At 40.4% G+C, this 14,552-nt stretch overlaps 1 protein-coding gene across 2 annotated transcripts; it reads right to left on the bottom strand.

The window, feature by feature from the left end:
- Positions 1-3,706: 3,706 nt before the first annotated feature.
- Positions 3,707-12,774, bottom strand: LOC123111424 (E3 SUMO-protein ligase SIZ2). Of its 2 annotated transcripts, XM_044532220.1 has the most exons (17): positions 12,471-12,763; positions 12,010-12,075; positions 11,358-11,438; positions 11,035-11,083; positions 10,858-10,936; positions 10,592-10,751; positions 10,149-10,282; positions 9,899-9,967; positions 9,688-9,775; positions 9,357-9,432; positions 8,637-8,710; positions 8,384-8,491; positions 6,339-6,500; positions 5,865-5,969; positions 5,705-5,785; positions 4,658-5,612; positions 3,707-4,296 (listed from the first exon to the last, which is right to left on the bottom strand). In XM_044532220.1, the coding sequence occupies exons 6-17, from the start codon at positions 10,613-10,615 to the stop codon at positions 4,178-4,180; spliced, it is 1,995 nt and encodes a 664-aa protein (XP_044388155.1). In that variant the 5' UTR covers positions 10,616-10,751; positions 10,858-10,936; positions 11,035-11,083; positions 11,358-11,438; positions 12,010-12,075; positions 12,471-12,763; the 3' UTR covers positions 3,707-4,177. The 2 variants fall into 2 exon arrangements, with proteins under 2 accessions (XP_044388155.1, XP_044388154.1); XM_044532219.1 differs by lacking the exon at positions 12,010-12,075 and having other exon boundaries at positions 12,471-12,774.
- Between the last annotated feature and the right edge of the window lie 1,778 nt (positions 12,775-14,552).

The following is a 14,552-nucleotide window of genomic DNA, read 5'->3' as shown; positions in this document are numbered from 1 at the left end:
GGGTTGTTCCCCACGCCCCTCCACCTATATATAGAGGGGAGGGGGCACCCCAAGAGGACACACCAAGCCCTTGGCGCCCCTCTCTCTCTTGTTACTCCGTAGTTCCTCCGTCCCTGTTCTAGTAGCGCTTGGCGAAGCCCTGCTGAACTAGCTCCACCACCACCATCACCACCACGCCGTCGTGTTGGTTTTGATCTCATCTACTTCTCCGCCTTCTCTTGCTGGATCAAGGAGGAGGAGACGTTATCGGGCCGCATGTGTGCTAAACTCGGAGGTGACGTCCGTTCGGCACTAGATCGGTTGGATCGTGATCGGATCGCGAGGAGTACAACTACATCAACCGTGTTATATACACTTCTACTTTTGGTCTACGAGGGTACGTAGACACTCTCCCCTCTCATTGCTATGCTTCTCCTAGATCTTGGGTTTTCGTAGGAATTTTTTTGATTTTCATGCTTCGTTCCCCATTAGAAACTTGCATCTTTCAATAACTTGCAAAATCCAGTCTTCATAACATACATCACAAATAGTTTCTCTAGGCCCTGAGGATAGGTCATTGGCTCAGATTCAATCTGTATTTTACAAGAGAGCATATGTTAGTTTGTGTACTTCGTAGTACAAATTATATTTTAGAAGAGAGCATAGAGCAGTGCAAATGCAACATATTCAGAGAATGTACTGGGCGGTGCCAGGTAGGAACGCCCCTTCGATTTCCTTTTTGGATCTAGATAACACATACATGCAATTTTTGATAAACTTATTATAATGATGCACCACGTGAGAAAGAAACTAAAATGCCATGAGTCGATAGAAGCATCTAGCTGCCTGGAAACATAAGATACAACAATAGAAATTACCTCATGTGTTGGCCGGCGTGCCTCTGATGCCTCACTTCAACCTCATCTGATGTGCGCTTCATCACCCGGTGCACGTCACCAATGACTCGCCACATCCTTGCCAACTTGTACATACAACACAGCAACAACAAACACTGATCAAACACCTGGAGCATCAGGGTTTTTAGGGGGACAGGTCGAGCACACTATAATAAATACATGTACATTCAGATGAGTCGTCGCGGAGGTCAAGGACCCTTCAGGACACGTCGTCGACGAAGGGGGCAGAGATGTTGAGCTTGGTCCAGAGGTCCCTAGCCGCAGCCCTGGTCCTCTCGATGGTGAACGGCTCCACACCATTGGCATCATGGGTCCTCAGCTGCGCGCACTTCTTCTCATACGACATCTGGACGTGCTCCCTTGCCTGCAAATGCATTACAGTTCATATCTTTGGCTTGATTTATGTGCCCGAATTACCCAAGAGACAACCATAAAGTGAGACGAGAAAGCTCTAATATAAACTGAGACGTCAAAGCTCTAATATCAAGTCAATGATTATTAACAAAAATAAATATGGTGTCTTTAGGTCTATTTGACAACAAATAATAAGAAATATTAAGTAGAAGTACTCGGTAATAAGTCATAAGCAGTTAAGAACTAATCCTTGAACTACCACTGCCATATGGAAAGAATCATGTGTATTTCCAATAAGAATTCACTTTTATTTCAGACCGAGAGCTAAAAGGAGGAGGGTATGTAAATATATCAGATAAGGACCTAAAGGCTCATATTGTGACATCAAATAATTTACATGCAAATATAAGGCACTTTTAAATTGCAAAAAATATTGACTTCTGCATGAAAATATCATTTGCTAAATGAATTCCTCATTAAAGCACATGAAGTATAATTATTGGCAGCTTAAAAATTATTGGCATGAAAACATGTGACAAATCTTAGAGCTTTTATGTTGGGCAACTAATGCAACACAACTGCAGCAGAAGAAAACTACAGTCCAAAGGGGAGCTTTATGCAAAAATATTGATCCATAAATTACATTATAAACCATGCAAAATACTAAAGTCGATCTATATTAGCAAACAGGTACAAAACCTGACCCACTTCAGAATTTTCAATGTATATAATTTGAACTTTATAGAGAAAGGTTTGCTGCGTAACTGTTATGTGCATTGATCCATAAGAATTCTTGCACTGGATGCATTATTCCTGGACTACCAACATCACAATTATGTTTTCATAGAGAAACACATAAAATGTAGAAACAATGATGTAAGTAGTTTGACTTTCGAACTTCGAAAGAATAACATCGACTTGTACGGTCTATAATCAAACATCTAGGCATCAAATGTCAGGAATGAATATGCATCATTATTTTTGAACCGATTTTCAGAAATGCAATCACAAAGATAAAAGAAAAATCCAACCTAGACCAAATTGATCACCTACAGCAGGTACACCACTAAGAACCACTTTTAAGATCTTGCCGCTATAGTCGCCTTGCTCCAATCAATACGATAATTCAAGCGCTCAGTACAGTACAATAATTAGGATGATTTAGTCAAAGAACAACCTAGTGAAATGAGCCCTCATATATTGTACTCCCTCTGTCTCATATTAACACTATACTAGTGTCAAAAAACGTCTTACATTATGAAACGAAATGTCAAAAAACATCTTACATTACATTATGGGACGAAGGGAGTATACAATATCAATTAGTAGTGTGGGTTTACCGGAAATTAGTGGCGTGGGATTTGCAGAAAGTACATAGCACATATATAGTAATTGTCCATGTATGACAATTTTGGTCTGCTTCATAGTGGAAGGATAAATGTAAGACAAACAAGGGACAATAACAAATCAACAATTGCCCGGTATAGCTGCGACAGTTATACCTTATAATGGGAAAACCATAGCAAGTATGTATCCACTATATCCTATATGATATCCAGCTACAGTGATGGTAATTCTTTCATATCCTTGTTGAGACAGATCCAAACATGATTTAAGGTTGGGGCGCGCCCATGACGCGCCGTCTGAGAGGTAGCTCTGCGGTGCCAGGTTGGGATGCGTCATTTTCCATTACCTTTACAATTTGGGTGGCACGGGTGCATGCAAGTGATGAGGGCTATGCAGCAAACCACCATGCTATGCTCTCTCCCTGACGCAGCAGGTGGAGATCATATCCACAACAGCCTCCTACTCATCATAACCACTAGTGGTTGGGGCCCCATCCTGTGGCACCGCTTGATACAAAACTGCGCGCATATTTTCATTTAAAAAAATACATAGAATCCTCGCCTTCGGCTAAAAAAACATCTCAGAAAAAAAATCCTCACGTTCATCTAAAAAAGAAGTAAAAAGAAGAAGAAAAATACCGCCGCTGCCTACCAACGAGTGTCACTTTACATAACCCTCCATTTAAAAAATACCTGAGGTCCTCACCTTCATCTAAAAATAATACACTTAAAAAATAACCCACACCCTCATCTAAAAAAAATTCAAAAGATTTCTCACCACAGCCAACCAGCTTACGCCACATGACATAACTGGTTGGACGTCCTTCACGCATAGCTTAATGGGTTTAATAGTGTTTGCCTTTTCTCTTCCGTTTTGGTCACTTGACAATGGCCTCTATACCATGTAACCTGTCCTTTTTCCCTCTTTAACGAATGAAAGGCAGTGCCTGCTGCATTTCGTCAAAAGCACAACACAATGGTCCAAAAGAGCCTGCAACGAAAATCTAGGTTCAGGACACCTTGATGACAAAAACAACTCCGTCCGTCCCATAATATACAAGGCAATCGTTTAAGGCTATAGAAATCGGGTCTGGGCTGAGGCTCCAACGATGATGAAATGCACCTTATAAGTTATAAGAGTTAAAATACGGGACATCATCCCTCTCTTCTTTCAGCTATCAGGACTAACACTTGAATGAATGGAAAAGCAATCAACCATATGTACATCAACTGCCATTTCTAGTTCCTGCTATGCTATTGCTATAAAAAACAAAATTGCCTACACAATGGATCTCTTTACACTCTTGGCTAGATTATAGGGCCTACGAGATCAGCTCCAGTTTTCTTTTTAAATGCCTCTTCCTTGCAGCTCCCAGGACAATTTGAATTATAGATGCCACTGGCCACTGCGTTCCTCCTCTCAAAGATAGGCAAGACGGACGAACGGATCACAAACTAATCAGATAGCGCCCTTTCTCAAGACAGGCCAGACGGACCAAAGGATCACAAACTAAACTTCAGTGATCATTCCACGGAGGAGACAGTGTACGCCTCACGCCAGACAATGGACAACATAGGCTGCTATTCAGAGTCTGAATCGATTGCTAGTACCAATCTTGGACGAACTGCCCGTTGCTGCCGAGCCAGTGACAAAGGACCACCAGGTCTCTCCCCAGGCAAGTCATCATCCACAACTGAAGCTGCACACGAGGAATCAAACATTAAGTCTACCTGTGAAAATGTAGAAGTGTAATTATACAAGGGAAATCACTGTGTTCACACCAAATGGAACTATCAAGTACTCCCTCCGTCCCAAAATATAAGAATGTTTTTAACACTACACTAGTGTCAAAAACCTTCTTATATTTTGGGACGGAGGGAGTAACTTACACTAACATGTTAACATTTTGCTAAATAGTTTGATCTAACAACAATAGTAGGAGCAGCAACCATACTTCAATTCTAGTCCCCTGAAGGAGTATCTAGAGTAAGTTGTGATGGATGGAGAAATCACAAATAATAGAACTGTAGAAACCAGAAGGGTTAGTTTCTGTGCCTTACCATCTAAAGCTGTTATTTCATCCTCAGGGTTCCTCCTTTTTTGAGACGCATTCTTCTTGGCAGTAATTAGATTTTCATCAACGCAATTCCTTGCAACCGATGCTTGGCTTTCATCAATGCAATTATTATGTCCATGTTCCAGTAGGTTTGCTGCTGCTGCTACTGGCTCATGCAGAGGTTGATGGTTGGCAGTGTTGTTTTGCACTTCACCTAGATTATTTGTCAACTGTAAGGCAGGATCATCCTGCGGATTTGAAGGATGCTGCCAAAATGAGAGTTGTCCCAGATCATCAAAATCTTCGCTGAACATAAGAAATGAAGCCTCATCTAGACCACCTCCAGGTTGTTCCTCACACGTTCCTTTAGTTTCAGGTGGATTGGGTGGAAATGGATCTCCAGTGTCATCTGCTGAGCTGGAATTCAAAGCATTAGGAGACAACACCGTGACGTTATCATCATCAGAGTCGCTCAGAACTATTATATCTTGCTCTCTTGATACTGCAGGGACATGTTCATCTATAGGAGAAGAATCAAGATCGTGTACATTGCTCATAGGGTAATCATATTGTTCTGGTTCCAAATCTTCAGTGTCCTCATGATCATTATTGCTTGTAGGAGTAATAAAGTTTCCATTTTTAAAGTGCTCTGGGTGGTCACTATCAGAAGATTGTGTCGAGTTAACATCCCCTCTCTTCGTAATTTCCCACTTGCCGTTGTTGTTTTTTCTAATTCCCAACTTGATACGGGAGCCCAGCTGGTCAGACAGAGACTCCTCTTTAATCTCATGCTTTACAATACTTGTGTTGATCTTGGACCCTATGTTGGTGGCTACAGAGAGAGTACCATCTGGTAAATGCCACCGCGTAAGATCCTTCAGTTCAGCTCCACCCTTAACTCTCCAGGAACCATCAGGCTTGACATCAAGTTCAGATACATCATCTTCACAGCTTTGGATCTGGACCACAAAAATGCAACAGTGTCGGCAAAATAATGCATAATGGACTAATGTAGACTTGAACATGTACATCATTTTCACTATGAACTCACCAGCGAAGTGATCCGGTTGAAATATGGGTCAATGATTATGTTGTCCAGAGAATAATTCTTCAGGCAAATTGGGCATTGCCACTGCAGACAGGAACATGTAGTTTTATTAGGCAAAGAAGGGAAAGAGAATTATTGGTCAATTTACGAAAAACAGCCAAACCTTCCGTGAACGTTGATTAAGTTCCACAAAAGCTTCTAAATCAAAGCAACCCATGTGGACACAGGGTTTAAACCTGCCAGCTATCTTAATCCTTGAACCAGTCATCTGTCGAGATAAATTAGCTTTCAGGAAGGCACATATTACAGAACCTAGCATACAAAGACATAATGGCTAACTTTGTGTCAAGGAGTGCAAAATATACTATGGATCATACAATACCATATTGCCATTATGGGATTGTTGAATAGCATCTGGGTTGACAATTATGATATAAAGTACGTATGATAATTTTCGAAGAATAAATTTAAGCGTTGGGTGTCATGGCTCACACATAAAATAATGTCAGGCCATCAGGTGGCAAATGCAATATTCGGTATTCAATGGACATGAGGTCAGATGCAACAGATATATCAGATCAAGTATCAGCAAATATCTACGCATCTAAACATTCTCATTAATGGGCAGAGTAATTACCGGACATCGGAGATTCACAGAGACCCTGTCAGCCACAACCTCAATATCACTATCACTGTCAGCATTATCTGCCTCAGCTCCACCACCAACACAACGCCGCACACGAGCAAGGGCATGATCAAACTTCTCGCCATCATGTTCCTTCGGCACCAAATTTAGGACCTGCCCATTATCAAATTATAAGAAAGGAACAGAACCGTAAATCACAGTCCTGGAGTTTGGAAAGAAAAAATATTTTTAACACCATAGCTAGAGATAAATCAGAAATCCTGGCCAGGAACCAACTGGAATAAGGAACATTCCATCACAGACAATCTTATTTTAGTACTTCCGCGCCGTCTTTCATCACATAAAATAGCTATCCTCCCGAATACAGTGGAGTTCCACTTGCAGGGACGATCTACAGATAGTGTGTGCCACCGAATCCAAACAAGCCTGATTGATTGTACTAACCTGAGGGAAGTAAAGGATACTAAGCAGACTAAGTGGGAGCAGAGGTGGGAACCACCAGCTGATGATTTACTCAGAATAAATGTTGATGGGAATGCTTTACAGGATGATTCAAATGGGGTTTTTGGTTTCATCATCGGAGATAAAAGTGGTCAGGCTGTTGCCACTGGTGCAGGTAACATACCCTATTTACTGAACCCGTTGCATTCTGAAGCCGTGGCATGTCTGAAGAGTTTGCAAGCTGCACAACAGTTGGGTATGGCGTCGGTGATTGTCAAGACGGATTCCACAACGCTCGTGCAGGCGATTAAAGGAACGGCCCAGGATCGCTCTGCCATAGGTGTCATCTTCCGAGAGATTAAAGTTCTTGCTCGTTTAAACTTTTCTTTTTTTGAGATTGTTCTTTGCCCAAGGGGCTGTAATAAGGTAGCAGATTCTCTAGCTGCTCACGGTGCACGAATGGGCCATGCATCCTCAGCCTTGTGGCCAGATGGAGCGCCAGACCTTGTTCATGCATTGATTGCCAGCGACTTGGCTGGCCGTTCTGGTTAACGAAATTTCAAAAAAAAAACATTACGAGCATCATAAGTTGGCGCATGGTCACTGTGGTGATCAATTTCAAACACACCCACCCAGCCAGACAGAAACAACACGTTTTTCTCCCATGGACACTGGTTTGTACTTTCCATTTTCTTTCTACCTTATCTCCAACAACCAGGCCACCAGCCCACCACTCACGCCATACCTTTGCAAGTACCACACACAAAGGCTCTGGATCATTGTCCCCACCGTCATGCCCCTAACCTGCTGGGCCGCTTCCCAATCGCCTCTCGCGCTGGGCATCCGCAATATGGATCCATAGATAAACAATTTTCTCGCCGATATGAAAGCACCCACCCACTGCCGCCTCAATGAGGGTCACTCACACCACGATTTAGGAGCTGTGTGCTCCACCCCCTGCCGTTCTTGGATCTACTGTGTTTTTCAAGTTAGAGGTTGGTTTCATCAAGTTGGATGCGACTAGTTGAGTCAGAAATTGGTATTCCTCGAGTAGGAAGTTACTGCTTTTGTAAGTGAAGTTGGTTTTCACTGGGCTGGGAGTTGGGTGTTCATGGAGTTGAAAGCTCCAGTTTTTGAAGTTATAAGTTGATATTCATTTGAGAAGAAAAATGTATGTTGATAGTTGAAAATTGTAGATCACCTAGCCAAAAAATTGATGTTTCTTAGCTTCTCCGGTGGCACCGCCCCACGCCAGTGATGGCCAGTGCCGGAGTGGAGGCAGAAGTAGAGACGGAGAGATACAATAGTGTGGCAGGAAAGATACAGGTGTTTGGTGCACGGGGGCGAGATCCGTGTTCCAACAGGGGGAGAGAGTCCTATTGGAGTCAATCACACTACACTGCATGCATGCACGATCACCAAATAGATGTCCTATAAACGTTGAAAGACAAGGAGAGGGAGAAATAGAACATATTCAGCATTTATGGAAAAGGTGAAGAAAAACATGCTTCATGAAATGAACAATCTAATAGTAGGCGGTCTTGACAATGGAAATGTGGAAACGCCTTCTGTGACACAATATACATAACAGTTACCTCTTGCAGAGACCTCCTCTTGGCAATTCTAACACCCAAAGAGAACATGCGGGAGTCGCTTCTAGATAGAACAATTTTATTAGGTCCTTCTTTGCAATATTCCGTTAACTGCAAAGAGAAATGATGAGTAGGATCAACAAACATCCATACAGAAAATGTAACTAATAATCAACTAAAGAATATAATAGGTATTTCGGCAAATCATTCAAAAGCAAGAATAAGAGAGAACATGCTCCATGGCAACAAGACTTACTACAAGACCATCATCTCTACCATTGGCCCCTAACTGCTGTGTAGGTTGCCGGTTAACAACCCTGACTTGAACACCTGAGGGGGAGAAAAAGAACTGCTAATATGAATCAGATCTATGATGATTGAAATTAATAGAACAGTAGTAAGAGAATACCCGCAGGGGGTGGGGGGAGTAGGAGGCTGGGACTAAAGCAGAGATACAACTATACAAGAGAATCCAACCAGGCTCCATCATAAAGGAGAGGAGAAAGAGGCATTTTTGAAGCAGGACTGGGAAGCTAAAAGGATTAACATGCATACAGACGTGCACACACATATCGCTCGTAATCGGACAAGGGAATGCAACACAAGATGACAAATGGTATTCGGCACAGCAACCGAGCACAAGCTACATCTAGCTTTGGTCACACCACATAAACCTAGGAAAGTAAATCACCATGCAAACATGAACTCATTTTAACAGCCAAATATTAGTCTGGAAGGCAAATATGAAGCCCGTCCTTCAATCAGGTGCATGGCGGGGAACAGTGTCAGTGTGTGCACCAAGTATAACAATAAGGCAAATGTTAAAGATGCATCTTCCATGGATACTTGTAGATTACATGACTCGTAAGAAACCAAACCTGTGCAATGAACTTGAGTATGTGTCCTTTAAGCTAAATAAACAATTTTCTATAGATCTATATCAAAGGATGTTATCTAGTAGGCCAATGCATATTACCATTAATTTGCATATCAGAGTGTAAAGGCCATTGCATCCTGAAAGGAACTTGGTCATCAAGAAGGATACACCAAACCTGCAAGAAGATAAGTGGTGCAAAGAAACTTAATGTCAACAATGCATACATACAGTGGTCTGATAGTCTCTAGTATGGCATAAGATGACTGGAAATAGCATACAGTGACCATAACTATACTCGCAAGTCACAGCCAAATCATTGAATTACAATCTGGCATTTCTTAATAATGCATGACCAAAGAAACACTTATTGAAGGATGACACTGGACAAAACTAATACTTCAAGGAAATGAAGAAGGAAACCAAAAAGAACCTGAATGTCATATTCGGCTTTCTGTAGCATTTCCCTATTAGCTCTTGATAATGGAAAGGTTTTCTCAAGATACTGTATAGTATATGACCTGGACCATAGAAAAGAATCACACACAAAAACTATGCAAATTTCAGAATGTCATGGTTCAGTTTAATTCATCAATTTTTGCACCGATCAAGTGAGTGTTAATAATATTCAATGCATAACTCACCCATCAGTCGCTATTTTAGAAGGAGCTATTGATGTTGGAAGTAATGGATGATTGATAGTGACCCAGAAACTGCAAGTTATAGAAGGAAACTATGTTAAAACAGCCGGTCATTTAATATTAATACTGGAGAATAAGGAAATGATTAGATAATGTTCTTGATTAGATAATGTTCTCAGCCTTAAATGTTGAAAAGCAAGCAGGCAGAACAAAAGATGAGTTTGATATTACATGAAAGTTTTGAAGAACTTACGGATCGGCCTTATTTATTCGACAGATGTCACAGTAGAAGCTGGAAGGTAATTCCTGAGGAACACTCTCTGCAGACTTCTCGGATATGATAACACAACCAACATGTTGCCAGACATTGCATTGTGGATTATCACACTGCAAGGGCCAAGCAAGTTAGGTGGAAACAAACAGAACCATCAAGAACAGAACTGCCAGTTTCATAAACACATGATATTCATAATAAAATAAGTTCTGTGTTCCAAAACAATTAAAAGTTTGGGGGTTTTAGAATATAAGAACAATTCACTGCTTTGAACTTTCAGAATGTACATAAATAAACTGATTTAATGATTCAACATAAAATCTGCATAATCAAGGAACAAATTGTGGTCTTACTGCATTGGTTGGAGAAAATGAAAAAACAATCAAACTGTCAAGTAGTCATATTTGTGATGAAAACTGTACCTTTATCATGGATCCATTGGCCATGGAGCTACCACAAGGACAACGGACCTTGACATCCTTTTGAGCAGAACCATTTAACTTTTTTTTAGGCTTTACACTTTGTCCTGAATCAATCTGATTTGGTGAGGCTGCAGCAGAATTTGCAGGACTGTGCAGTTTCCTAGATAGTAAGCGAAAACAGATAGTATGAGTGTATGACAAAACACAGGAGTCAATCCAAATAATACAAACACAAGGTCAATATGTGAACAAATGTATAAACTCACCTAAAGGTTTCATCAACTATTTTCAACACGGTTTCTTTTTCAACCGCCGGTTTCTTTGTTAAGCCATTCAGTTGTGATACTGCAAGAACAATATGAAAGTTATTCCTCTTGTACCTTTAGACAAACACCAGTATAAAAGGGCCATTTTTGGAAGAAGAAAGACAAAAAACAATGCACCTTGATCTTGTTGATCACATAGTATTGCTAAGATTTTATCCACCAATTCCTGGAATTGTAAAGCAAAATCAGAAAAACGAAAAATGGCTTAGAAGTAAATACTCAATATAAGTACTAAAAGGCACAGAGAAGTTAATTAGTTCCGAAAGATGTTACAGTATTGGTAAGGATGACTTGACAATCCAATCGATTATTTGTTCCCAAAGTAAAGGGAAGATTGAAACATTTGAGCAAGTGATGTAAACTTGTAAAGTAAAGCAATAAGTAGAATTTATATTTGTAGAATGTATTCATGTAGATATACGAAATTGCATTGAACAAACCTGCTTCTTTCCTTGCCTTGAAAGTCCAAGCAGATGCAGGACATCTTTTAGCTCTTTTATTCGGAAGTGCTTCAACTTGTCCTGCAACAAAGCAATTAGCTATCAGCGACATAAAACAGATGAATAAGCCACATATGTCTATTCCTTTAGGACAAGACTAACACATACATGAAAAGGGGCGCTATATAAGATAATCACTTGTATAGACCACTCCAATTGATTATACATAGTGATGTAAACAAGAAACAAGTTTTATCAGATGATGCGAGGAGCTGAGGGCAGAAATATCGATGCTGCTGCTATCCTGTATACTATACATGAGTAAGGGCATGGTATAGTGTAATATAACGTCAGTTCTGGACTGTTGTCGAATGCTTGAGTAAGAGCACCCAGTAGCTATCAACTACAATATACAGATATTAAGTACCACTAAAGTGAAGGTGACACAGCAATGACATTTAGCAATGGAACTCGAATCTAAAACTTGGTTACTATTGCATCCCTCCAAACAATCTTACTGAAGTGAAGTTGCCAAGCAATGTAAACAGTACCAGCGCAAGAGAACGGCAAACAGATAAAGAAATCAGCTAGTTTTGCGGAAACAAGCAACGCAAGAAGACTAAGAAATACTAACTGTGAGGAGTTTCAGCACCTAGCAAAATGTTAGTAGGGCATGTCAGCTTGGGCGTCAGCAATGTCGAATCCCAAATTGCAATCTCTACAGAAAACAACTTGTAACGATGTAAGATGCGCAGCTGCCGTCTAATTGTAAGCAGTTATATGTATGGACCTAGTAGCCAAACTTGGTAAGTAAAGCTAGTTTAAGTTACAGAAGGGAATTGAGAAGCGACGATCAATCAAGAGTTTCCCTGTCCCTAATCTGCTAAGCAGAAACCTATTAAGCGGTAGGAGTACGAAACTAATCAAGATGGCTCGTCAGAGTTCTATGTTATGGAGGGGGTCGCCGGGGGAGGGCCGTAGAATTAGAACCGACCCGTCACCAGATTGAGGTCGCCGTCGTGCAGAGTAGAAGCGGGCATCCACCGCGGAACACGTCCCGATGGAATCGCAAAAGTATGAGGCATGAAGGAATATGCGCAGAGATGCGGATACCTTGCAACCGGCGAGCGCTGCATCGTCGGCGGACTCCGGCTCCATGGCGGCTCTGGCCGGGGGGCAAATCCAATGCGATGACGCCCTACGCGAGGCGGGCGGAGTGCAGGGAGGAGCGGCGGCGGAGGATTGGAAGAGGCTAGAATAATCGCGGCGGCCGGAGGAGGAGGGCCCTCTCCGCTCCGTTGGCGTGCGGCGGCTCGCGGGCGTGGCGGCCTGGCTGCTCTCTCTTCTCCTCCTCTTTTCTTCGGGTGACGACGACGACCGAGGGAAGAAACCTACGACGGGATCTGGGCGGGACGCGTGTACCCTACGAGGACTGGCACGAATCTTAATACTCTCTCCCCCGCTCAAGCGACAAATCCGACTTTGATTAGGGTCTTTTTTAGGGACTTTGATTAGGTAAGTCTTTGGAGTAACTTCCGTTACATATGGCGTAGTATGACTTATCGTACACATCCGTCACGTATGAAAACAACCAGTAATGTCCTTTTTAGTGAAAAAAACAACCAGTAATGTCAACGTCTTGTTGTGAACTTAGCTTAGCTCTCATGATTAGTTTTTTTTTGTATTATGCCTTTTATATTTATAAATATAAATATTTTACAACCATACAATAATTAAAAAAATATTTATATATTATTATCTAAATGTTATAGTTTCATGCAACCAAATATATCATATATTGCAATACATTCACGCACCAATGTGTGAGATAACATCTAATCTTATATACTTAAATAGTTAATCTCCACTAACTCCAATTCTCTCAACATGTAAATATACCACATCATCATGTCAGCATGTATTAACTAAATAATTCATATTCACTAACTCCAATTCTCTCAACATGCAAGTATGACATCTCATCATGCCACTATCATGGGGAAAGACCTACATTAACATGCACCATGCATGCTACTCATATTTAATAAATGTTCTACAACTTTAGAATAATCAAATGCAGTAAATTATATGCTAGTTTCAGTTCACACATTGTTAGTCAAAATACCAATGTTTCATACAAACAAATCTCAATGAAATAATTTCAAATAGTTCCCGCAACAACGTGTGGGGTATCATCTTTAGTTCAAAAAATATACATGTCATTTGCTCTTATTTGTGTGCTCACATGTCATTAACCCTTCTTTATGTAGTTACTATTTCCTTTTTCTTTTAATCCATTAACACTAATGGCAGTCCCAATGCTTATTTTAAGCTATCTTATATGCATTAAGTATGTATTTAGATATAGCTTGTCCAATGCATTACTTCTATATCTTGTTGGCGTATCTATCATATATTGCAATACATTCACGCGCCAATGTGTGAGATAACATCTAATCTTATATACTTAAATAGTTAATCTCCACTAACTCCAATTCTCTCAACATGTAAATATACCACATCATCATGTCAGCATGTATTAACTAAATAATTCATATTCACTAACTCCAATTCTCTCAACATGCAAGTATGACATCTCATCATGCCACTATCATGGGGAAAGACCTACATTAACATGCACCATGCATGCTACTCATATTTAATAAATGTTCTACAACTTTAGAATAATCAAATGCAGTAAATTATATGCTAGTTTCAGTTCACACATTGTTAGTCAAAATACCAATGTTTCATACAAACAAATCTCAATGAAATAATTTCAAATAGTTCCCGCAACAACGTGTGGGGTATCATCTTTAGTTCAAAAAATATACATGTCATTTGCTCTTATTTGTGTGCTCACATGTCATTAACCCTTCTTTATGTAGTTACTATTTCCTTTTTCTTTTAATCCATTAACACTAATGGCAGTCCCAATGCTTATTTCAAGCTATCTTATATGCATTAAGTATGTATTTAGATATAGCTTGTCCAATGCATTACTTCTATATCTTGTTGGCGTATCTAAAAGAGTTCTTATTTAACATGTTTTGTGTGAGGAAAAGTATGACTTGTCTTGATTTTTATGCTAAGAGCTATATCCAGATTAAGATATGATAGCTCTCTCTTCCCTCATTAAATAATGTGTTACAATACATCTAACTTTGCTTATGTGTCATGATCAAAAATTTGCGA

The sequence above is a fragment of the Triticum aestivum genome, chromosome 5B (genome assembly GCF_018294505.1).
Source record: "Triticum aestivum cultivar Chinese Spring chromosome 5B, IWGSC CS RefSeq v2.1, whole genome shotgun sequence".
Classification (NCBI taxonomy): Eukaryota; Viridiplantae; Streptophyta; class Magnoliopsida; order Poales; family Poaceae; genus Triticum; species Triticum aestivum.
Note: the sequence above shows the minus strand (reverse complement) of the source record. Positions and strands in the feature narration are given on the sequence as shown.

Bases quoted from the DNA above. Each gene is read 5' to 3' on its own strand.
- LOC123111424 (XM_044532219.1), bottom strand. From the start codon at position 12,515: ATGGAGCCGGAGTCCGCCGACGATGCAGCGCTCGCCGGTTGCAAG. The intron at 11,084-11,357 runs GTTTGTTCAATG...TTACAATTCCAG, and splicing joins CAAGGCAAGGAAAGAAGCAG to GAATTGGTGGATAAAATCTT. The intron at 9,968-10,148 runs GTAAGTTCTTCA...TATAACTTGCAG, and splicing joins CGAATAAATAAGGCCGATCC to TTTCTGGGTCACTATCAATC.